The sequence below is a fragment of the Lissotriton vulgaris genome, chromosome 4_1 (assembly GCF_964263255.1).
Source record: "Lissotriton vulgaris chromosome 4_1, aLisVul1.2, whole genome shotgun sequence".
Taxonomy (NCBI): domain Eukaryota; kingdom Metazoa; phylum Chordata; class Amphibia; order Caudata; family Salamandridae; genus Lissotriton; species Lissotriton vulgaris.
In genome coordinates, this window is record NC_141691.1 from 1,850,957,160 (window position 1) to 1,850,981,251 (window position 24,092).

Below are 24,092 nucleotides of genomic sequence, written 5' to 3' on the forward strand. Positions count from 1 at the left end.
TTCCAGTGAGTGACGACCGCCGTGGGTTGGCCCCCAGATGATCACGTTGCAGAGCGATCCAACTCATACACAGAGAGCAAGGTTATCACAGAGATTTGCAGAGCGCACCAGCGTATACACAGAAAGCAAGGTTATCACAGAAATTGCTTTTCACAAACAGCCTGCTGGGAGAAGAGCGGTCAGAAACGTAGTCGCACTCCAGCGCGAATGCGAACAATAACTTGCTCGTGGCAGCCTAGTATCCGTCAGATATTGTCCCTTGCAATACAGGAAGACTTGGACCGAGAACGTTTCAAGGCAAACGTTCAAAACTTACTTTCGAATTCAGGTGACAAGCACCAGGTGAGGGGAGGGAGGAGCTTAAGTACAGATCGAAGGAAGAGGTAGGACAAGGAAGTACACTCTTGGCATTCTGGGAGATGTAGTCCCAAGTTTCACACTCTTCCATATTGCCTCATACACAAGCTAAAGGAGCATTCCGTAGTCACTCCCCACACTACCTTTGCCTTAAAGTGACAGTAAGAGGCGTTTACAGTGGCACTGTGAGCTAGCTGGTATACAAGCGAACGTACCCGGTGGGGTGTCTGCAATCAGTCTGGGCACCAATCCCACAGTTTATGTTGTCTAAACTGCAGATCCTATATAGATTTATAGGAACTACATGACAGACATGGGTTCTACTTAGAAGGCTGTTGGCTAGGGGTGCATGATAGGACGAGTGCAATTTGTTAGAGTTCTGCTACAGACAGGGTTGCTACTGGGGTGTCTTGGTAATGGAAACTTACATATTTTATGATTTTCGCCAACAACAATTCTCTTGCTCTAGCCTACTGAATTAGAGGTAGCAATAGTACAATGTTGCAGTTTTATATAGTGCTAACTTTGGACCAAAGACATTGAAGCACTTTACATAATCAGTAGGTAATATATCACACAAGGTCAAATTCCTTTTTTTATTTTGATTTATTTATTATGCACGGGGAGAGTGCATGATTTGCTCAGAATCACAGACTGTTGATCCAACGCTGGGACTAGAACCAGGTTGCCCAGGTCCAAGGTCTGGCTGATACGCTACATAGTGTTGAATGAGGTTTTAATCTTATATTCCATAATAGTGCTTTGTATTTCAAACCGAAGCATCTTACATTAATGTCTAGGGTGATGTATAAAGAACTACAATATAACAAAATAGCAACATATATAGAAAAAAAATCCACCTGTGCATGTAAGAATTACAAGAGCTTGTAAATGCTAATATGCAGCCATTTGCCTTCCCTTGAATTCAGTCTTAAATAAGCTATAAGAAGTCCTATCAGCATTCTGATAATTTGCCCACCATAGACACTTAGGACTAGGAATTGGATGAAAGGAAAATGCTACTTACCAGTATGCATCCGTTCTTGGCATGTAGAGCTGCAGAGTTGTACACTTAGCATTAGATCACCTTCACTAAACACTACTGTGTTGATGTGCAAGCCAAGCTGCAGTAGGCCAAGCTGTCCTTAAAACACTCTTTCAAACTACTGCAACAGATACAGGTGACCACCGCTAGCGGAGACACTGCTGCACAATCGATGCTAAGTGTACAATCTGCAGGTCATATGCCTTGAACGGAAAATGCTACTTACCAGTATGCATCTGTTCTTGGCATGTAGAGCTGCAGAGTTGTACACGCCCTCCCGCCTCCCCGGGACCTGTATCTGTTCCAGTTTTATCTTACTTACATGCACACACATGGACATCTTTTTTCTTTACTTCTACCAACTCCATCATTTCCCATCATGGCGAAAAACAATCGAAGGATGGAGCCGATGCCCATGCGCACTATCGTCCAAGGGAGGAGTCACCTATCTCGTGACTACAAAGACTTCTTCCAAGACGACAACGACATGCAATGATCCGAGCCCAACACCAGGTGGCGGTCTAATACTAAGTGTACAATCTGCAGCTCATATGCCTCGAACACATGTTTTATCATGTTTTTGGTCCAATTGGGTAAACCTTTCTCTGTAAATTAACAACGTGGGTGCCAGTGCCAATGGCCATTATTGATTGTTATGACAAAGTCATCCAGTAACAACTAATTGGTCACATTTCCTTCAAAACAAACAGGCATTGGCAAAGCCAAAAGGTTTCATCTTTGAGACCTATTGCTTGTACCATTGCCTTTGGGTGATGCTGTGCAGCATCGCCAAAAAGCAGGGGGGGGGGGGGGGGGGGGGGAGGAACACAACACGGCCAAAACAGCCGGGCGTAATTTTGTAGGAGCAATAGCATGGGGATGTATTTGCATTATTATGCATGTGCTCCTACAAAATTATATCAATAATGCATACAGCACACCAACATGTTTGTAAACAAATCGACAACATCTAATAGTCAGAATTGGAACTGGCAAGATACAACTCATTTCAATAAGGGTCTCTACACACATCATTTCTGTAGAAGAAATCTAGCAGTGCTCAATTCCTTTAACATGACATTTGATTATAAGAATGCCTGCCATGAGGTTTATAAAATATGTTTCCTGCACACTTTGTCTTACTAAAGTCACATCATTTAACCCAATCAAAAGCAATCTTCATATGCTGCTTCCGATACTGTGGTGCCCTGATTCCACCGTTAGAAACATGCCACAGTTTACATACTTTGAGTCTGATAGTAGGAAAAATAAATCACAATACCATGAACAAATAAAAATAAGCCATGCCAACTTTACCTTGTAGAATTCTGATATCCATATGAAAAGACATGTGCACTCCTTTCAGCCATGCTTCCTTCCACATTGGGCACAACAAAATGGAGACCACCTTTGGGCTGGTCCAAAGAAAACTCAATGTACACTTTCAGAACCTTTAGCTCTACAACAACAAGCAAAACAAATGTTCTTTATTTCACATAAATATACATTATTTTGTGCAACTATTTTATTACAATGAAATCGATCATTATTTCTTATAGTCTTCCAACCACAGATTCCTCACCTTTTGAATACTTCTCAGGTGTCAGTCTGGATCTGGAAAATGAAAATCATAAGCAATAACCCAGCACACCAACAAGTGGCACCATGAGACTCCACTCTGGACGTGAGATGTGCAGCCCTAAATAGGTGCCACTCATGCTCACTGGCATCAATTTCTTCCTCCTCCCCCCACCTCACAACAGATTCAAAACCAGACCTTCCTTTTTCTCTCTGGAACCATTTTATTTCCCAATATATTCTACCAGTGTCTAGAGGAACACTTCACCTCCTAAATCTACAGGGTTCAAACCCTGTGGGGAATGTTGCAGATAGAGGTCTGGGTAGGACCAACACATGGTTTGACTGTTGAGCCTGGGGTCAGACCACAACAGCAAGGACTGCAGCAACTGACCCTTGATGCACCCCAAACCCACCAGAGACCCCGACATGATGCTCTACGAGCCAAAACATTGTGAGGCCCCCAATCGCAATCTATCAAATTCCAAGGACAGGTTTCAGTCCTGCTCCTCAAGCTGTTCGTGTGACAGATCATCACAGCAATTCAAATCTTCAGGTAAGTGTAGGAAGCTGGCTCTTTATACAGTGGACCTAAAAGAGGTACACTGTGTAAAGAATCCAGGACAATCCCACAAGAATTACAGAGGCACAGATGACACTACAAATTCTCTCTTTTGTGGTATCGTGGGCGAGCAGTTAGGCATACCCGAGGGTTGTGCCAAACATTTATTACACACACACACACACACACACACAAAGGCAGTAAGTGTGACCACACTCAGTAAAAAAATCCGACACCAATTTATGAAAATAACACGTACTTTTATATAAATTTCGATACCAAGATCATCATAATCTGGTGAGTACTTATCAAGATATGAATTTTTAACGTTTTCAAAAATCAGCATTATTATCCTATGGAGGAAAAACATGTATTGCATTTAGGCACTTAGCAGCAACTTACGGTTCTTCAGGACGAAAAGTGAGTATGGGGCAAGGTCCAAGGCCACACTAACAGGTCACCTTAAAAGGCTAGGGGGCGTCCAGGTGCAGAGGTGTGTCACGACGTCGGGTGTCCCATTTACTTCAAAGGGAGAACAGTCTGGACAGAAAGAGGGTGCAGGCGACGACGGCAAGTCTAGTCTGGGCAAACAAGTGCGGCCTAGCTCTTTTGGGTCTGAGGACCCTGTTGGCACTGTCATTTTGCAAAAGAGGGGCAAATAGGGTTGCTTGGCCACTCACAAAGTGGGTCTCACTGTCCCTGAAGTACCTCCCCGTCCAGGTTGGTCTTACTCGGCATTGGTATCCGGACTGGGCACAACAACTCTTGCCTGCAACAAGGGTTCCAGATCCCGGGTATTGGTCCTGGGCGGCTCTGGTTGGTCCTGGTGCCCTCTCACTCAGTGGGAGGACAGATCAGACCTTCAGGGGTCCGGGTCCTCTTCCTGGGGAGCTGTTGCATCGAGCTGCGGGGGTGGGGGGAGGAGGAGCGACAACTCGCGGGACCACACCATGCGTCTTTGGTGCCAGTATCTGCAGGGGAGTAGCTCCTCTACTCTAAGGGAGTTTCTTCAGGCAATTGGCGTAGCACTGGCAGCCATGCAGGTTTCTTGGAGACTGCACAGCAGCAGAACGAGTCAGCTTCTTTTACGACTGTTAGGGGCAGCAGTCAGGCAGACAGAGCTGGTGCCAAGTCAGTTGTTGCTCCTCTGTTCTCGTGGCAGGACTCTTCTTCATCCACTCCTCTTGATCCGTCAAAATGTGAAGATCTGGCATCAGGGGGTCCCCTAAATACTCAATTAAGAGTCGTTAAGAGGAGTGATCAGTAGTAGCCAATGGGCTACTTACCTCAGGGGTCACTACACCCCCTAGATGGCCACTTCCTTTGGGGAGTAGCATTCACTGTGTCCCATAATTCCTAATTCCACCACACACAAGATAGTGGAATCTCTAAAGTCGTATTCACTTCCAGCAGGTCATCCTAGAGATGCGAGATGTGTCCAGCCTGGCAATGCAACACGCCTACTGCGTAGCTAGTTTTCCCACCTTGTCCAGGAGCCAAATGGGCCAGGTCAAGGGGGTTATGGGGTTGGCATACTCTCCTGTGAGGGAAGCCAGATTAGCATACCAAAGGCAGTGGGTTCTATGAAGCTCCCTGCCTTGGGATGGTAATTTGCATGTCATCCTGTCGGAAAGGGTGTAAACACCCTCTGCCAGAGCAGGCTTGGTTTCAGTTCGCCTGAAAGCAGAGGCCCTCACCCAAGGGGGTCGAAAACTCGTCTGTGGCAGCAGGCTGGCTAAGACCAATCCTGCAGCACCCTAGTAGATGGTAGGCTTTCAGGTGGCACCTCTAAGGTGCCCTCTGAGTGCTTGTATGAATAAATCCATCACAGGAAATCAGAGTAGGCTTAATAATACGAGATGTTTGATACCTTATGTTTCAGTTAAGTCATTATATATTTGGGGGAACCCATTTTTGACCAGTGTCCAGTGCCCAGTACATACCTTAAGATGGTTTCCATGCCCACTTGCAATATCCAGTAATAGAACTAGACATCACAGGGGCATATCTACTTATGAGGATATGTACTCACATCAAAAATATTGCACACTACCTTAGGACTCAAAGGCCTGCTGTAGGAGTTAAAAAAAAAAAAATTAAGGTTTTATATAGCGCTGGCTAGACCCAGAGGTATCAGAGCGCTTTACATGGTTATCAGACAATAAATTGCAGATTACAGCTTTACCAAGTTTACACAGTTATTAGAGGGTTAGAGACACGGCATGGCAAGAGGAGGGGGAGGGTGACAGGGACACAAACCGGTAGGCGAGTCAAAGCTGCGCCCAAAGTCCAAAAGCTGTGATCCCAGGGGGAGTGGTATCATTTCCGGAGAGGCTCCCTAAGCGCAGTGGACTCTCTCAGAGAAGTCTCTGAGACTCCAAGCCCTATTTACTGGAACCTTCCACAGAAAGGGGAGAGGGAATGCTTTGCCAAGGGGTGCCATACCATACCTCAATTGTGAGTGGATCCCTTGGCGCTGGGGACTCTTTCAGCGGGTATTCTGAGACTCCAGCGTATATAACTTGGATCTTTACCCAAAAAGGGGAGAAGGAGTCCTAAGTCAAAGGGCACAAAAGGACAGGGGGCTAGGCGGTTAAGCGGGCAAGGGGAAAGATTCAGGTGAGAGGGAATAGGAGCAAGGAAGCAGACAAAGAACGAATACGCTGAATAGGAACACATAGATAGGAGACAAGGAAAAAGCAGTCACAGAAATACGATTGGGGGGGAAGACAGGGAGATGGGGAGAAAAAACTGTGCCCAAAGTCCGGCTGGGTAGGTGACGGTCAGGGGATGAACCAAGGCCGATCTCTTCAATAGCTGAACAGAGCAGCTCCACCAGGCGTCAGACATAGTGCTCGGACTCCGCTGTCAGGACGGGGATTTGGGCTGGCACTACCAGAGCTGTTCCTGGTCTTCGGTACAGGTGTCCACTGTTTTTTCATGGCCATCTGCCCTCTGCAGGTGTTTATAGAGCAGGCTTAGATGATGCCATATACATGACTTACATATATCAGATGCAGTGACTTTGGCATGACACACCGGAGTGTGTCATGACACATTTTCGCTCTTGGTTTGCAACAATGTCACGCAGCCCGTGTTGGACTTGTATGTGGGTCCCTTAAGGTGACATAAGATATGCTGCAGCCCTTAGGTGCCCTTTTTAGTATCCATGCCATAGGTACCTGGGGTACCATTTACTAGGGTTTACAGGGGTGCTGAAGAACTTTGCCACTTGTAGCACAATTAGACAACACCTTGTTTTAGGAAAGGAGCACTTACACTGAGGTCTGGTTAGTAGGCCTCAGTGCACTGTCACATTCGAAAATCAGCATCTAGTAACTAAAAAGAGAGCAAAGGGTGGGGAAGTAACTGCTGAAAAAGCCCAGCCTTCTGCAGTACTGGGACCCATCCTGCCACTCTGGATCACTTGAGAAGACAATTTCCCAGGCCATTAGCGACACCTCAGAAAATTAAGGAATTTCTCTGATTCAGTACCTTTGCCCTCAGGAAGAACCCCTGATCTTCGCTAATTATTTGGCACAGATTCTGACAATGGTAGCTATTACGGTGGGGAATAATTTGCACAGCCATACCATTGTTACTCTTTGCAGGCACGTTACTATGTCATCCACTGGCTTTTCAGGTAACAGCCAGGCCAATCTCATGGACATACAATTTGATGGTAACAGACTTTTCGGGAATAAAGCAAACTCAGCCCTACAGCGCTTGAAAGACAGCATGGCCACAGCTTGCTCCCTGGGTTGCACTGCTCCTACATGCCAGCCACATCAGCAATTTAGCCCCCTCTGCTGCTATATTGGGGAATTCGAGTATCACCGACAATCTCAGCTAGCACAAAAAGGCACATGATGTACAGAATGAGGAACAAATCAAACATTCCCCCCATTCAAGAAATCTGGGATAAATCCAAGTCAAGTCAAGTCAAGTCAGGATTTATATAGCGCGCTACATACCCATAGGGTCTCAAGGCGCTTGAGGAAGGGGGGGGGGGAGGGGGGGGGGGGGGGTTACTTGTCGAATATCCAAGTTTTAAGTTGTTTTATGAATGCCAGGTGGTTCTGAGTAAGGCGTAGGTGAGTGGGAAGAGAGTTCCAGGTTTTAGCTGCCAGGTAGGAGAAGGATCTACCTCCCATGGTGGCTTTGTTGATGCGAGGTACAGTGGCAAGGGCTTGGTTGGAGGATCGTAGCTGACGGGAGGGGTTGTAGAAGGACAGTCGTGTGTTGAGGCATTCGGGTCCAAGTTCGTAAAGTGCTTTGTGTGCGTGGGTTAAGAGGCGGAAAGTGATCCTCTTATTTACGGGGAGCCAGTGGAGGTTTTTCAGGTGACCAGAGATGTGTTCTTTACGCGGGATGTCTAGTAGGAGCCTGGCTGAAGCGTTCTGGATGCGTTGGAGTTTTTTCAGGAGTTTTGCGGAGGTACCGGCGTATAGGGTGTTTCCATAGTCCAGGCGGCTCGTGACCAGTGCGTGAGTGACCGTTTTTCTAGTTTCGGTGGGGATCCAGCGAAATGTCTTTTTGAGCATGCGAAGAATGTTGAAGCAAGATGATGAAACGGCGTTGACTTGTCTGGTCATCGAGAGTGAGGAGTCCAGAATGACGCCCAGGTTCCGTGCGTGGTCTGTCGGGATGGGTGCTTTTCCAAGGGCCTCTGCCCACCAGGAGTCATCCCAGGCGGAGGGGGAGGTGCCTAAGATGAGGACTTCGGTCTTGTCTGAGTTAAGTTTCAGACGGCTGTGCTTCATCCACTCGGCTACTTCTTTCATTCCTTCGTGTAAGTTGTTTTTGGCGGTGTTAGGGTCTGTGGTGAGTGAGAGGATCAGTTGAGTGTCGTCAGCGTAGGAGATGATGTTGAGGTTGTGTTGGCGTGCGATGGCTGCGAGGGGGCTCATGTATACGTTGAAGAGGGTGGGGCTGAGTGAGGATCCTTGTGGCACGCCGCAGATGACTTCAGAGGCCTCTGACTTGAAAGGAGGGAGCCGGACTCTCTGAGTTCTTCCGGAAAGGAACGAGGTGATCCATTCCAGTGCTTTTCCTTGGATTCCGATGTTTCTGAGGCGCTGTAATAGGGTGCTATGACAGACTGTGTCGAAGGCTGCGGAGAGGTCGAGGAGGATGAGAGCGACTGTGTCTCCATTGTCCAATAGAGTTCGGATGTCGTCTGTTGCTGCGATGAGTGCGGTCTCAGCTGACAAGCCAGGTACTCCCTGGACCAGAAACAAGCATCGTAGTACAGGTTTCAGGTTTCATCAGCCAGGCTAGCTTGAATCCAGTGGCACAAAACGAAAACTGTCACAAGCTTTGTATTGCTATCCTAACGATACTTCTTCACAGCTCTGGTTGTCAGAGGATTAGATGAACAAAGGCTTTATACTGAAGGACCAAAAATGCTAGAGAAAAATGTAGAATTATCCAATACTTCATGAGGGATACAGACAGAGGATGTACTCCCTCTGAAAGACGTGAAGGACTGAGAGAACACCACCCAGTAGGAGCAGATTTGAGCCACTATGAGAAGTAAGAATCCAGGCAGTCATTAATTCAGAGACCAAGAAAAGACAAACTAGTAACTTTCATGTTCAGTCCAACAGCAGCAAAACCCCAAGGATCACTGTTCCTTGTTCAACCATTAACCAAAAGACTAAGTTACTTATCTATGGTAACGCATTATCTGGTAGAGACTATCTAGCTGCAGATTCCTTACCTTTGAATTTCCCAGGCGTCAGACTGGATCCGGAAACATTTACTGAGCAATACCCCTTGCGTGTGCAGTCGGTTGGCTCCATTAGGCTCCGCGTGACGTCGTCGGCGTTGTTAGCATCAGTTATGTTGTCGCGGTACAGGTGCCACCCAGGCATGTGGACGTCATTACTTTTAGTTTTTCCCACACCAGAAGCGCAGAGCCACGAAGTAACTGACGTAGTCATGTACAAAACTAGTGCGCTGAACAGGAGAGTAACCCTAGCTCTACAACATTAGTCTGCACAGTAGGGAACAATGGGTGGGGATGTAAGTAATCTGCAGCTAGATAGAGTCTCTACCATATAATGTGTTACCGAAGGTAAGTACCTTGTTCATCTGATAAAGTCTTATAGCTGTAGAATCATTACATTTAAATTAGATACCCAAGCCATACCCTCCCAGCGCTGGGTTGCGGACCAATACCCCAAACTAGAAAGTCCTGAAGGACTGAACGGGCAAAATGACCTTCTCTGTGGACTTGATTGTCCAGGCAGTAATATTTGGCAAACGTGTGTAAGGATGCCCATGTTGCTGGCTGACAGATGTCTAGGACTGGGACACCCCGAGCCAGGGCCGTAGTCGCAGCCTTTCCACTGGTGGAAGGGGCTCTTAATCCCTCAGGGGGCTGCTTCTTTGCCAGGGCATAGCAGATGTTAATGCAATCCTTTATTGTAAGCAGGCATTTTTACACGTGACATGTATTTATACCCACAATTTTAAACTTTTTCACAGAGTTATATCTTATGACAGTATTTGGCGCCACACTTACCCTTGTTTTTTTTTGTTTAACCAATTTTTAATGGCTTTAATTAGCTGAGCATAAACTAATAAACTTAAAACTGGATACTTTAATGCAGCGAACAACGCAGCAAGAAATGTCCTTTTCTGCACTGCCCCTAACTTCTTAGCTCCCACGTACCCCACAAAGATTTGGTCATCCACCCGGACTGTTTTGTACGTTCAAGGTAGAACAACAATGCTCTTTCGGGGTCCAGTTGGTGGAGACGCTCCTCTTCCTTAGAGAGGTGCGGGAGGTACCACATGGCGGTGGTGTTGTCCGTGAACACATGCACCAACGTTTCCTTGACAGGGGGAAGAAATACGTTCAATGCCTACCGAATCGCTCAGAGCTCCAACACTTTTATGTGGAGCCCTGACTCCACAGGAGACCAATGTCCCCTGATCACCACCTCCCCCAGATGGCTGCCACATCCCAGATGTGGCCCATCTGTCACTACTGTGAGACCTGGTTGGGGAAGGGAGAGGGGTCTGTATTTGACCCAATGACGGTTCGTCAACCACCACTGCAGATCTTTCGCAGTCCCTTCTGAAATCTGAACCACATCAGTGAGAATTCCCCGATACTGTGCCCCCTAGAACCTTACGCCCCACTGCAGAAACCGCATACGCCACCTGGCATTCTTCACTAACAGGTTTCAGGAGGCCATGAGGCCCAACAACAACAGAGTCATTCTCACCAAAATTCAGGATAGAGGCAGAAATATCGTTATCATGCCCAGAACAGCTAATTATGAAACAGAGCGACTGGGAAGGAATCAGGTGAGACTTCGGCACGTTTATAAAGAACCCTAGCGAATGCAGGAGGTTTGCCGTAGTCTGAAGGTGGGCAACAACTGTCAGGTGCAAGGACGCCTGTAACAGCCAGTCGTCAAGGAAGAGGATGACCGATACCCCTAACCTGCTCAGATGAGCTGCAACCACCACCATCACCTTGGTGAACACCCTGAGGGGCGCTGGTGAGGCCGAAGGGGAGCACGGTAAACTGAAAGTGCTCTAACCTAGTTTGAACTGCAGGTAATTCCTCTGGCCCTGCAGGTCCAACGCTAACATCCAGTCTCCTTGGTCTAGGGCAGACAAGACCCGAGCCAGAGAGCGGATCTTGAATTTCTCCTGCTTGAGTAAGAGACTGACTGTCCAAAGATATAAAATGGCCTGCAGCCCTTTGTTCTTCTATGGTAACAGAAAGTAGCGGGAAGAACAGCCACTGCTTACTTCTGAAACAGGGACCCTTTTTATAGCCCCCTTGGCCAAGAGAACTTTAACTTTCTCCAGGAGCAATTTTTTTGTAAAAGTTGTTTTTATTAACAGTTTGATTAGAACCATAAAAGAAAAGCGACAGTCCCGCTCAACTTCCCTCGCAGGGGGGTACGGTATCAGGCACATGGATGGCAGCGAACCCGGTGAACAAGTGCATCTGGACGAAGAACGCCCTCAAGCTATACAGCAATTTTGGTTAAGTAGTCCAGGCTATAAACAGGAAGGCAAGGCATCCGGGGGACTCCAGGCCGGAGCGGGCGTACCTCCCAAGGCGCCGATAAGCCAGCAAGGACGTCTAAATTTCGCCTCCTCCACCGCCCCGGTAAACTACACTGCGGGTGTCGCCAAAACCCAACCCACAACACCCCTATCCACCCCGCTCCCCTCCCCTTACCCCAGTGGTGGTAACCTACACGCACACATACAGTCAGTCAGGCAGGGCCTATCAGGTTTGGAATAGGTGAAGGGCCCCGTAATGAGGGCAGATAAACCGCAGAGGGCAAGCCGCTAGAGAGGAAGTGGACCAGAGGACCCCATCGAAAGGAAAAGTTCTTAACATCGCCCGAAAGATATCTGCCATCCGTTCTATACTCAACAGCTTCCATAACCTCGCATGCCACAGAGAGAGCACTGGGGCCTCCTTTTTCTTCCAAGCTGCTGCTAAAGTCAGCTTGGCCACCCCCGTACATAGCCAAAGAATCTTTTCGTCAGCCCGCATCTGATGCTCAAAGTCGGGGTCCCGAAGGCCTAGAAGAAAAAGGTCCAATGAGTCCTTGATAGGATAGCCCAGAATCTCCCTGATGTGGGACAGAATTTCAGCCCAGTAGAGACGGATGATCGGGCAGTCCCACCAGATATGGCGGAAATCACCCAGCAGCCCGCAGCCTCTCCAGCATCTATCCGAAGAATCCGGAAAAATTCTCCGTAATTTGGCCGGGTACAGGTACCAGTCCATCATGGTCTTGAGATGGGCATCCCTAAGGTCTAAGGAATGGTTGTGTTTCGCTATGTCATGCCACAGGTGGGACCATTCCTCGTCCGATATGGTGCGTCCAAGAAGTTCCTCCCAGTGGCCCATGTAACGGGGTCTAGGAGAAATAGAAGTAGAGAGAAGGAGGCCATACAGAAAGGAGATGGTTTCTCGCATGGTGGAAGTTTTAGCGAGGAAAGCCTCAAAAGGAGTGGGCGGCCTGGTGGCTGCATCTCTAACCGCCGGCGACAGCGCCCAGTGGAGTAGCTGGGTGTGGTGGAATTGCTCCAGGTGCGAGACCGAGTAGTCCCGCATACAATTGGCAAATGTGAGTGGGGCAAATCCATGGAACAAGTGTGTAAGGGTGAAGCAGCCCCCGGCTCTCCAGGCGTCAAAGGGACCCTCTCGCTCTGCAGGGGGAAAAGCCGGGTTAAAGTGAATCGGCGTGAATGGGGACGGAAACGACGTCCAGCGTACATTGTGGGAGACCGAGTCCCAAACCCTCAGGGTGGTGCTCGTGGGAGTACCGATGTACGCATTTTTAGGTCTATCCCCTTTAGGTTTCCACACTAAGTCCCAAATCATCCTCCCCGGCACCGACTGATCCATATGCAACCAATGCTTCTCGGAGAGGGGCTGGGACCACTCTACTAGGACCCGCAGCTGTGCCGCCTTATAATATAGGTGCATATCCGGGAGGCCCCCCCCCACCCTTCTGTGGGCGCCGGAGGGTGACGAAGGAGAATCGAGCCCGACCTCCTTGCCAGATGAAGCGGAGCATCATGGATGTAAGACGACGGAAGAAATCGCCCTTAAGGACGATAGGCAAGGCCTGGAAAAGATGCAACAATTTAGGTAATAGGGACATTTTGATCGCGTGGACCCGACCCAGCCAAGAGATAAACATAGGCTTCCAACGGGCCAGATCGCTCTGAATCCTCGTCAGGAGTGGGGGAAAGTTGGCGGCAAACAATTTCCCAATAGTCGGGGTCAAGTGGACCCCTAAATACACTATGGAGGTTGTTGGAAACGGGACCCTGGCCGGCCAAGACTCGCGTCGAGGTCAGTCAGGGATCACCATTCCCAAAGTCAGGGCAAGGGAGTTACACGCCAAGATAACCCCTACTCGCCCTCTAGGTAACGTGGCGCGAGCAGTCAAGGCTAAACTTGGAGGCGATGTAAGTTAAGTATTTGCGCAAGCACCCCAGCAACAACACCCAAGGCCCACCACAAAGGAAAACTCCACACAAGGTTATGTAAAAATAGCCTTTGTATTATAATAAATATACACCAGATAAAACACACATCTTGTTACACTGTGCCCACAGGCACGGGCGGAATTTACAAGGGATACTTGTACAGGACAGGGCCACTTGGACCACTGTCAAGGGTATCAGCACTTTTAGAAATAACACTTTCAGAAAGTAAAATCAGTGTAGCACACAATATAAAAGTAGAGCATACAACCAGTAATCACTGGTAACAGGACCTCTCTAGCACCACCTGTACTAGGGAGAAAACAACCACCTACATGTCACAATACCTATAGTGGTGCAAGGATAAAACACATGATGTATTAACATTCAGAGGTGTACAAACAGTAACAATTGCGCCAAACTCACAAGTCACCACCTGTGACTGTCCCGGTGTCCCAATGTCAGGGCCTAAACGTGGCAGTTGCCCACAAAGTGCTGGGCAACTGGAGCAGGGAAAGTTAGGGCAACGTTGGAGCCTCTCTGGGCTCAAAGAACCACCACTGTGGCACTGGCGAACCTCTCTCAGGCTCTTAAACAAATAAGGGTGCTGCTGAGCCTCTCAGGGCTCCAGCAACAAAAGGTGCAGCCTCGCTGGGCTGTGGGGTCCCTCGCTTTGGGGACCCGGAGCAAAGACAAATGCCCTGCAAGAGCCTCTCAGGCTCACGGACGAAATGCCCCTCAGAGCCTCTCTGGGCTCGTAGCAAATGCCCTCGCGAGCCTCTCTGGCTCGCCAAACAAGAAATGCGCCTGTCGTTGGAGCCTCGCTGGGCTCTCTACACGCAATGCCCCCGAGCCTCTTTGGGCTCTCTAACACGAGGGCGCGAGGTCGCGCTGCCGAGGGGCCAGGGGGGGGGGGGGGGGGGCGGACACCGACAATTTGTCCCGGCGCCCCTCCCTCCAGACCGGCCACACTCACCGGCTGGTCTCCAGCGGAGGCGGGTCTCTCCCGCTGGTCCCGGGGCTCTCCTCTCCACTCGGGGAGCCTCGGGGATCCGGCCGGCAGCTTTTCTCCTCCCGGCTCAGCTATAGAGGCGGGACTTCCGGTCGGCCTCTCCTGGGCCGCGCTAGGATTGGGCGGACCCCCAATCACTTCCGGGTCGCCGCGGGCAGCGCGGCGGCTCGCTTCGTAGGCAGGCAGGCGGGCTCCTATGATCCGAGGAGTGGGCTCCCTCGTGGATCAACAACACAACGGACCTGGGCACAATAAAAGCGGCAATGAGCGGGGTGGCACCCGCGCCGCCAACTCGCCACACGGGGCAGTCAGATGCCGGGTGGGCACCGGCTGTGCACGCCCAGCGCTAGCAGCGCTAGTAACGAAGGGCAGGCGCTCCCAAGCGCCTCCAGGACAGAATACAGCGCTCACAGCGCTATGGCCAAAATCCAGCACTTTCCAAGCGCTAGGCAGGCGATTTCAGCGCTCCCAGCGCTGAAGGGCAGAGAGCAGCGCTCTCAGGCTGCAGGCAAAGAATCCTCAGTGCTCCCCAGCACTGGAGGACAGGACAGGGCTCCAGCAGGGGCTGGAGGCAGGCAGGGGGCAAGGCTGGGCCAGAGCCAGCACACTGGGTCTCCAGGCAGGGAGACTCCCCAAGTGGCGGTCCTCCTGACCCCAGCAGCAGCAAAAGCCCCCCCTGGCAGGATCCAAGAGTAGAACATCTTCTAAGGGGACACAGCCCCTTCTTATACTGTAAAATCCTTTGTTTCAGGGTGCAGGGTGGGGGGAAAACCAGTCGCAGCTGGTTCTGGAGCACTCTTGATGGCCCAACCACCCATTTCTTTCACTGGGGAGGCTAGGGTCGTTAGACACACCACAGGGGGGCGGAGCCAGCATTGTGTGGGGAAAACCCAGCCCATCCAGGACACAGGTACACTCCTCCCACACATCACTCATGCTAATCTCCCACTCACCACCGGGCAAACCCATCTAGACTTCCTGGAGCCTGGCATGCCAGCCAGCTCCAGCCAATCACGCTCCAGCACCCTCACAGCACATGCTCACATATCTCAATGTCCAGAAGTAGCACTTCCCTTCTAGACACATACATGCCGCAGACACCATCTTGCAGCATTCACTCTCACGAGTTTAAGCATACTAAACTCGAGCCTGCACTCCCCACGCATCAGGAACTACCAGGGACACACACATTCCCCATGCATTCCTATGGGAGGGCAGGCCAGCCATACTACACGCACGCACTTTCACTCTGGGACTCAGGGGAAAGTGCGCAGAGACCCAAAAATCACTGACACAGGGTCACACATAAGGCAAAAAGTCTAGGGGTGAACCTGCCCTGCGGGCCAAGTCCAACACAACCCCCTTCCAGCCAAAATGCAGGGGAGAACAATCACCACCGTGATGGACTTCCCTGCTTGGGGCGATAGAACACGGACACAGGCCCGCCACTGCCGGGACACCCTCCTGTTCTATGCCACGGTGAACCCCTATGGTTCCTTCTAAAGCTACTGTAAGGACCAACTGGGCTACCCCACTGGTACTCCTCAGCTGTCCGCGGCCAGGACCAGGCCCTGGGCCACCCAGGTGCCACCGGTCCTTGCCAATTCGCAGAGCGGGGGGTAGTAACCCCTGGCACATAGTGTCCATTCTCCACTCTCCCTGTCTGCAAGACAGGACTAGACTGCCACTGGTTCACCAGCCTTTGGTCTACAACCTCAGGCGGACCAGAAGTCTCAGGGAAGGCTCTCCTCCCCTTACCTCTTCTTCCAGGTTTCCTCCTCCTCCTGCGAGGGGTACCCTTACAACGCCACTCCAACCCAGGGTTTAACCCCTCAGGTTGCACCGGGGTCAGAGGTGGGCTTTCCCACCCTCTGCACCCCCTTCCAGAGGTCTGCCCTCTCCCAACTGGAGAAGTTCCTCTGGAAGAACCGGTCAGGACACTGGTTACAGTCGTCCTACCCTTCAGGTCAGGCCGAACCTGAACCTGGCCTCCCACCCTCCGGTCTAAAACCTTGGGTGGAATAATTGCCTGGCACTCCAGGACTTCTGGGGACTCACACGCAATCCCCCTGAGGCTGACACATGACCCATGTGTCGTGTGACTGTCTGTCTGGCGCAGATCTCCAGCCTCCTGTCCACCTGACAGTGCGCAAAGATCCCCCAGACCAGAAGTGGTGCCACCCGGGTCCACCCAAGAAGATCTAGCCCAACTGGCTAGTCTCTGGTCCACTGGTGCATCCACTGGGAAACTCATCCCCCAATCACTCCTCGCTTCGGACTTCTGTGCCCTCCCAACTGGAGCGACACGGCCGGACACTGGAACCACTGGAGCTCTAGTTACAGACGCTCCAGGTTCCCTAGACACTAGGAGATCCTCCTCAAGTGTACTAACAGGACAGCCTAGGTCCCTAACCTGGTGTTCCCTCAAGAAACCACCCAAGTTCTGAGACAGGGCTTCGGGCCTCTGGGGGCTCTCAGCCACCCACTGACTCCTGCTCCACTGAGCCAGGTAGTCAGCCCCTCCACCCTTCTCACTATACTGGGACCTAGCTGGGCTACACTGAGCCTCTTCCACCACGCTGGGCTGGAAGCTCCCTGTACCACTACTGTTGGACTCACTCACCAATGACTCTACAGAACCTCTGGCACTCTCCCAGCGCTCTGCTTCATCTGCAAGGCCCCAAGGACTAAAACACTTCAACTTCAGCAGGTGCTGACGCAACTCTGGACAGACAACACTGAGCAACTGCTCTTTGAGGAACATATTTACCACACTGTCCACCTCATCATCCACCTCATCGTTCAAGTTAGCCTTCAGCCAGTCCCACATTGCATCTGAACAGTCATCCACAAAATACTTCCATTCCTGGTGAGGCGGTTTTCTAAGGTTCCTAAACCTCAACCTATTCTCCTCCTCTGGAGACACAGGAACCATACTCTGGGAACTGGGAGTGGGACTGTCAACACCAACACTTAAAAAGCTGCCACCACCAGACTCCACCCTCCCTGGGGGATCCAGAAAATTAAGACTGCGGTCAGGGGATAACCTACACTCTAGGGCCATCTCCCTGGCCACGGCCCTCTCAGCCTCTGCAGTCCGCTCATTCACACCCAGCTGCGCCATCTCTCTGGCATACTCTAACCTGAGCTTCTCCATGGCCAGCTGGTGCTCCCTCTCTTCTCTCCTATCCACCCACTCCTCTGGGGACAGGGAAAGGGATGGGGTGCTACATCTGACCCGGGACCCAGCAAGAGACTCCCTATCTAGGGGGTACTCGCTCTCTGCTGGCGTCCCTGTGCTGTCATTTTCTTCCTCCTCTTCTGAATCTTCAGGGCTCCCCACAGACCCACCACCCTCATGGTGTGAGACCCGGGCCCTTTCCTCACTGCGCGCAAGATCCCACTGACCCTTTTGCCATAGGATCAGGCTGCTCCTAAGTTCAGACTGAGTATCTGACTCATCCACTCCTATGCCTCTCTCTCCACAGAACCTTACCAACTCTCCCATACTGTATCCAAACAGATCACAGAAATCAAAAGCAGGGTCCATTCTGGCGGACGTTCTCGTGAAAAGATTACACAGGGAACCTAGGGGTCTGAGCTTAACACAGGAGTACACAATTCACAAAGGTTCAGCAAGTTCCCTCTCCCAGAGAACTCACACTCACTTGCCTAGTGCCACACACTATTCATTCACACACAACCCCCCCTCGGACTGGTAAGGCAGTTTCTACCACCCCTGATTCCTCAACCTGACCACACGTGACACAGGTACCAAACTCTGGGCGCGGGGCAGGGGAACAAATGTACTGGACACAATTGCACAATGATACCTTCAGGAGAAGAAAATAATGGCACTTTACCAAAAACACAATAATCCCGAAAAATGTGGTCATCTAAAATGCAGAGCTTTGTAGTGGCCAGTTGCCACTGTGGTACAACGCAAACACAAATCCTTATCCCACTGCTTGCCGCCAATGTTGGAAACGGGACCCTGGCCGGCCAAGACTCGCTTCGAGGTCAGTCAGGGATCACCATTCCCAAAGTCAGGGCAAGGGAGTTACACGCCAAGATAACCCCTACTCGCCCTCTAGGTAACGTGGCGCGAGCAGTCAAGGCTAAACTTGGAGGCGATGTAAGTTAAGTATTTGCGCACGCACCCCAGCAACAACACCCAAGGCCCACCACAAAGGAAAACTCCACACAAGGTTATGTAAAAATAGCCTTTGTATTATAATAAATATACACCAGATAAAACACACATCTTGTTACACTGTGCCCACAGGCACGGGCGGAATTTACAAGGGATACTTGTACAGGACAGGGCCACTTGGACCACTGTCAAGGGTATCAGCACTTTTAGAAATAACACTTTCAGAAAGTAAAATCAGTGTAGCACACAATATAAAAGTAGACCATACAACCAGTAATCACTGGTAACAGGACCTCTCTAGCACCACCTGTACTAGGGAGAAAACCACCACCTACATGTCACAATACCTATAGGGGTGCAAGGATAAAACACATGATGTATTAACATTCAGAGGTGTACAAACAGTAACAATTGCGCCAAACTCACAAGTCACCACCTGTGACTGTCCCGGTGTCCCAATGTCAGGGCCTAAACGTGGCAGTTGCCCACAAAGTGCTGGGCAACTGGAGCAGGGAAAGTTAGGGCAACGTTGGAGCCTCTCTGGGCTCAAAGAACCACCACTGTGGCACTGGCGAACCTCTCTCAGGCTCTTAAACAAATAAGGGTGCTGCTGAGCCTCTCAGGGCTCCAGCAACAAAAGGTGCAGCCTCGCTGGGCTGTGGGGTCCCTCGCTTTGGGGACCCGGAGCAAAGACAAATGCCCTGCAAGAGCCTCTCAGGCTCACGGACGAAATGCCCCTCAGAGCCTCTCTGGGCTCGTAGCAAATGCCCTCGCGAGCCTCTCTGGCTCACCAAACAAGAAATGCGCCTGTCGTTGGAGCCTCGCTGGGCTCTCTACACGCAATGCCCCCGAGCCTCTTTGGGCTCTCTAACACGAGGGCGCGAGGTCGCGCTGCCGAGGGGCCAGGGGGGGGGGGGGGGGCGGACACCGACAATGTGTCCCGGCGCCCCTCCCTCCAGACCGGCCACACTCACCGGCTGGTCTCCAGCGGAGGCGGGTCTCTCCCGCTGGTCCCGGGGCTCTCCTCTCCACTCGGGGAGCCTCGGGGATCCGGCCGGCAGCTTTTCTCCTCCCGGCTCAGCTATAGAGGCGGGACTTCCGGTCGGCCTCTCCTGGGCCGCGCTAGGATTGGGCGGACCCCCAACCACTTCCGGGTCGCCGCGGGCAGCGCGGCGGCTCGCTTCGTAGGCAGGCAGGCGGGCTCCTATGATCCGAGGAGTGGGCTCCCTCGTGGATCAACAACACAACGGACCTGGGCACAATAAAAGCGGCAATGAGCGGGGTGGCACCCGCGCCGCCAACTCGCCACACGGGGCAGTCAGATGCCGGGTGGGCACCGGCTGTGCACGCCCAGCGCTAGCAGCGCTAGTAACGAAGGGCAGGCGCTCCCAAGCGCCTCCAGGACAGAATACAGCGCTCACAGCGCTATGGCCAAAATCCAGCACTTTCCAAGCGCTAGGCAGGCGATTTCAGCGCTCCCAGCGCTGAAGGGCAGAGAGCAGCGCTCTCAGGCTGCAGGCAAAGAATCCTCAGTGCTCCCCAGCACTGGAGGACAGGACAGGGCTCCAGCAGGGGCTGGAGGCAGGCAGGGGGCAAGGCTGGGCCAGAGCCAGCACACTGGGTCTCCAGGCAGGGAGACTCCCCAAGTGGCGGTCCTCCTGGCCCCAGCAGCAGCAAAAGCCCCCCCTGGCAGGATCCAAGAGTAGAACATCTTCTAAGGGGACACAGCCCCTTCTTATACTGTAAAATCCTTTGTTTCAGGGTGCAGGGTGGGGGGAAAACCAGTCGCAGCTGGTTCTGGAGCACTCTTGATGGCCCAACCACCCATTTCTTTCACTGGGGAGGCTAGGGTCGTTAGACACACCACAGGGGGGCGGAGCCAGCATTGTGTGGGGAAAACCCAGCCCATCCAGGACACAGGTACACTCCTCCCACACATCACTCATGCTAATCTCCCACTCACCACCGGGCAAACCCATCTAGACTTCCTGGAGCCTGGCATGCCAGCCAGCTCCAGCCAATCACGCTCCAGCACCCTCACAGCACATGCTCACATATCTCAATGTCCAGAAGTAGCACTTCCCTTCTAGACACATACATGCCGCAGACACCATCTTGCAGCATTCACTCTCACGAGTTTAAGCATACTAAACTCGAGCCTGCACTCTCCACGCATCAGGAACTACCAGGGACACACACATTCCCCATGCATTCCTATGGGAGGGCAGGCCAGCCATACTACACGCACGCACTTTCACTCTGGGACTCAGGGGAAAGTGCGCAGAGACCCAAAAATCACTGACACAGGGTCACACATAAGGCAAAAAGTCTAGGGGTGAACCTGCCCTGCGGGCCAAGTCCAACAGAGGTGAGGGACCACGGCAGGGGCGACAGTGGGCGTAGACGGTCGACTTCAGCCGAGGGGAGCGTGAGGTTAAGGATATAAGATTTATTGTAGTTGACCTTAAAGCCCGCCACTTTCTCGAAACGCGATAGGACGTCCTGGACATAGGGAAGGCAGTGAGCAGGATCCGCTAGGGACAGTAGAACATCGTCCGCAAAGAGAGAGATCTTATGTTGTTCCCCCGTGAAGGGCAGGCCCCGAATGTCTGGGTTCTCCCGCACCGCCAACGCGAGCGGCTCAATGCTCAGGGCGAAGAGCAGGGGGTGAAAGGGGACAGCCCTGCCGAGTGCAGCGAGAGTGTGGGAAGAAAGCAGAGCAGTGTCCGTTCACCGTGACTCTAGAGCGGGGGCTACTGTAGTTTGCTTTTAACATCGTGAGGAACCTAGCTGAAAGAACAAATCCCGACAGGGTCCGGAACATGAAGTTCCAATCCACTCGATCAAAGGCCTTCTCGGCATCGAGGCCTACCAGGACCGCTGGGATCTTAAAGCGGTTGGCCTTCTCAATGAGGTGGATCACCCTCCTGGTATTGTCGTGTATTTGACGGCCCTTAATGAAGCCGGACTGGCCCGGGTGTATGAGGGCCGGCATGAAGTCCTTGAGTCTATGCGCTAGAATGGTGGCGTACAGTTTGGTTTCCAAATTAAGCAGTGCTATGGGCCTATATGAGGAGCATACGGTAGGGTCCTTTCCAGATATGACGGCTTCCACCATGGAGCCTGAAGTCAAGCCCGTCTCCCCCATGGTATTGAACAACCGCACCAAGAATCCACAAATGTCCGAGGCGAAGGTTTGGTAGAACAGCGCGGTGAACCCATCCGGCCCTGGCGCTTTATGAGGTTTCAGCTCTTTAATAGCCTTCCGTACCTCTTCCTCAGTAAAGGGGGCCGCGAGAAGGTCGTTCCACTCCGCGGAGACCTGGGGTAGCGGGTGCACCCACAGGTACTCCTCCTGATCTTCGGAGGACAGGGCCTCGCCGAGTAGAGAGCGGCATAGAAGTCCCCAAAAAGGTCCGCCTTAGCCCCGTCTTGGTGTGTCACAGTGCCCGACGGGTCCTGAATACCTCTTATGTAATCCTTCTCCCTCTCGTCCCTGAGTTGGCGGGCCAGATGTTTCCCGACCTTGTTCGCCTGGGAGTAGGAAAGGCGCCTCAGCTTCAATAAAGTAAACTCCGCTCGATTATTGTAGTGGGCTCTAAGTTTGCTCCTGACAGCCGTCAGTGGGCGCAACGTCATCGTAGAGGGGTTCTGTTTATGCGCCCGTTCGAGAGTGGAGAGTTCGCATTCTAGTTCGTCCCTTTCTGCTCGTCGTAACTTGTTAAGAGCGGAGTTGAGGGCGATGCACTTGCCACGTATGGTGGCCTTGAAGGCGTCCCATAAAGTAAAGATAGAGGTGTCTCCCTCGCGATTGAGGTAAAAAAATTCACAAACAGCCTTTCGCAGTTCTTTACAGGATGTGTCGTCCCGGGTTAATGATGGTGGGAAATACCATCTGCGGTGGACAGTCGTTACCGGGGACCATGTCAGACAGAGCGCCTGCAGACTGTGGTCCGACACAGACAGGGGAAATATGCTGCCCTCCCGAAGATCATCACGCAGGGATTGACTCAAAAAGATATGGTCCAATCGAGAATAAGAGTGATGGACATGGGAAAAGAAGGTGTAATCCCTAGCCTGAGGGTGAAGGGCACGCCACCCATCCAGAAGGCCTAAGTACAAAAACATGTCCTGAGTGTCCGCGGCAAAGAGGCCGGCGTTGGATCTCTGGTGGTGGGAGCTATCCAAGTCTCTGCCCCAGATCAAGTTGAAATCCCCTAGGACAACCTATTCACCCTCCACAAAGTCCCCCACCTCCCGCAGTAGGTCCCGCAAGAACCCGTTTTGATCAATGTTAGGGGCGTAGAGGACCAAGAACGTGCAAGACCTGCCAAGGAGCACACCTTTGACCATGAGCCAACGTCCCACCCTGTCACTCCGGACACCCAGAGGTTGAAAATGGAGAGTGGAGCTAAACAATAGGGCCACCCCTCTATGCTTCGTAGCAGCGGAGGATCGATAAATAAGGGGGAATTGTTTATGCTTGAGACGGGTTTCGTCCTTACGAGCGAGGTGAGTCTCCTGGAGGCCCACCATGTCTAAGTGATGGTCAACTATGTACTTCCAGACTTTTTGGCGTTTCTGCGGGGAGTTCAAGCCTTTCACGTTCCATGTGCCTATGACTAGAGGCATTACATATCAGGAAGCCCCCCTCGCTCTCCCAGACGGCCCACAGCAATCCGCTCAGGACCGTCAACTCAAGGCGGGCACACAGCAAGTCCACACACACCGAACCATGACCGTCAACCCTCAACACCACACAAGTGACAGCGCGGGGCAGCCAGCGCGCAAAGTCCCGTCCCCGCCCCCCCCCACCCTGTCCCCTGTCACCCCGCAGCCAGCCTCGAGCAAACGCGGATGCCACTTGACACCCCTCATCCCCCCACCACCAGGCCACCAAGACACCACCATCAGCAGGGCAAACCCCACACTGCTGAAGCCACCCGGCATATCAAAAAAAGTCCACCCCGGTGAGCAGGCCACACACCTACCATAGAAAGCAAGATGGAATTTACGCAGACATACATATCTCGGGTGCCACCACTCCCTCCCAACCCCCCAAAAGGCCCCACCAACCCCAAAAACAATAACACACAAACCAAAAAGAGAGAAGGAACCGAAAGACCCAAGAGGCGTGCCACTAGAGGTACCTTCAAAGCATGTGGGTCAAGTCCACAGTCAATGTTCCTCCAGTTATCCGAACCGTGGTGTCCTTCCACAGAGTACATATTATCGCACGGTACCTGAATCGTCTTCCACGGTCCTGATGCAGGACTCACCCACGGAGAAGGATAGAAATACTAGTGGTACCTCTTCGGGGGTTGTCCCCCCGACGCCTGTACACAACCCTCTCAGGACCTCACGTGCCCACTGTGCTGTCCAACGTAGCTGCTTCAGTCAC

At 51.8% G+C, this 24,092-nt stretch overlaps 1 protein-coding gene across 2 annotated transcripts in view; it reads right to left on the bottom strand.

Annotated features, from left to right (window-relative positions):
• TAF2 (TATA-box binding protein associated factor 2) overlaps window positions 1–24,092 on the bottom strand; it is a 765,870-nt gene that overhangs the window by 659,764 nt on the left and 82,014 nt on the right. For both annotated transcript variants that reach the window (XM_086966160.1, XM_086966159.1), the window contains exon 5: window positions 2,720–2,861. In XM_086966160.1, the coding sequence (XP_086822286.1) occupies window positions 2,720–2,861 (142 nt within the window). The remainder of the gene's footprint in view (window positions 1–2,719; window positions 2,862–24,092) is intronic.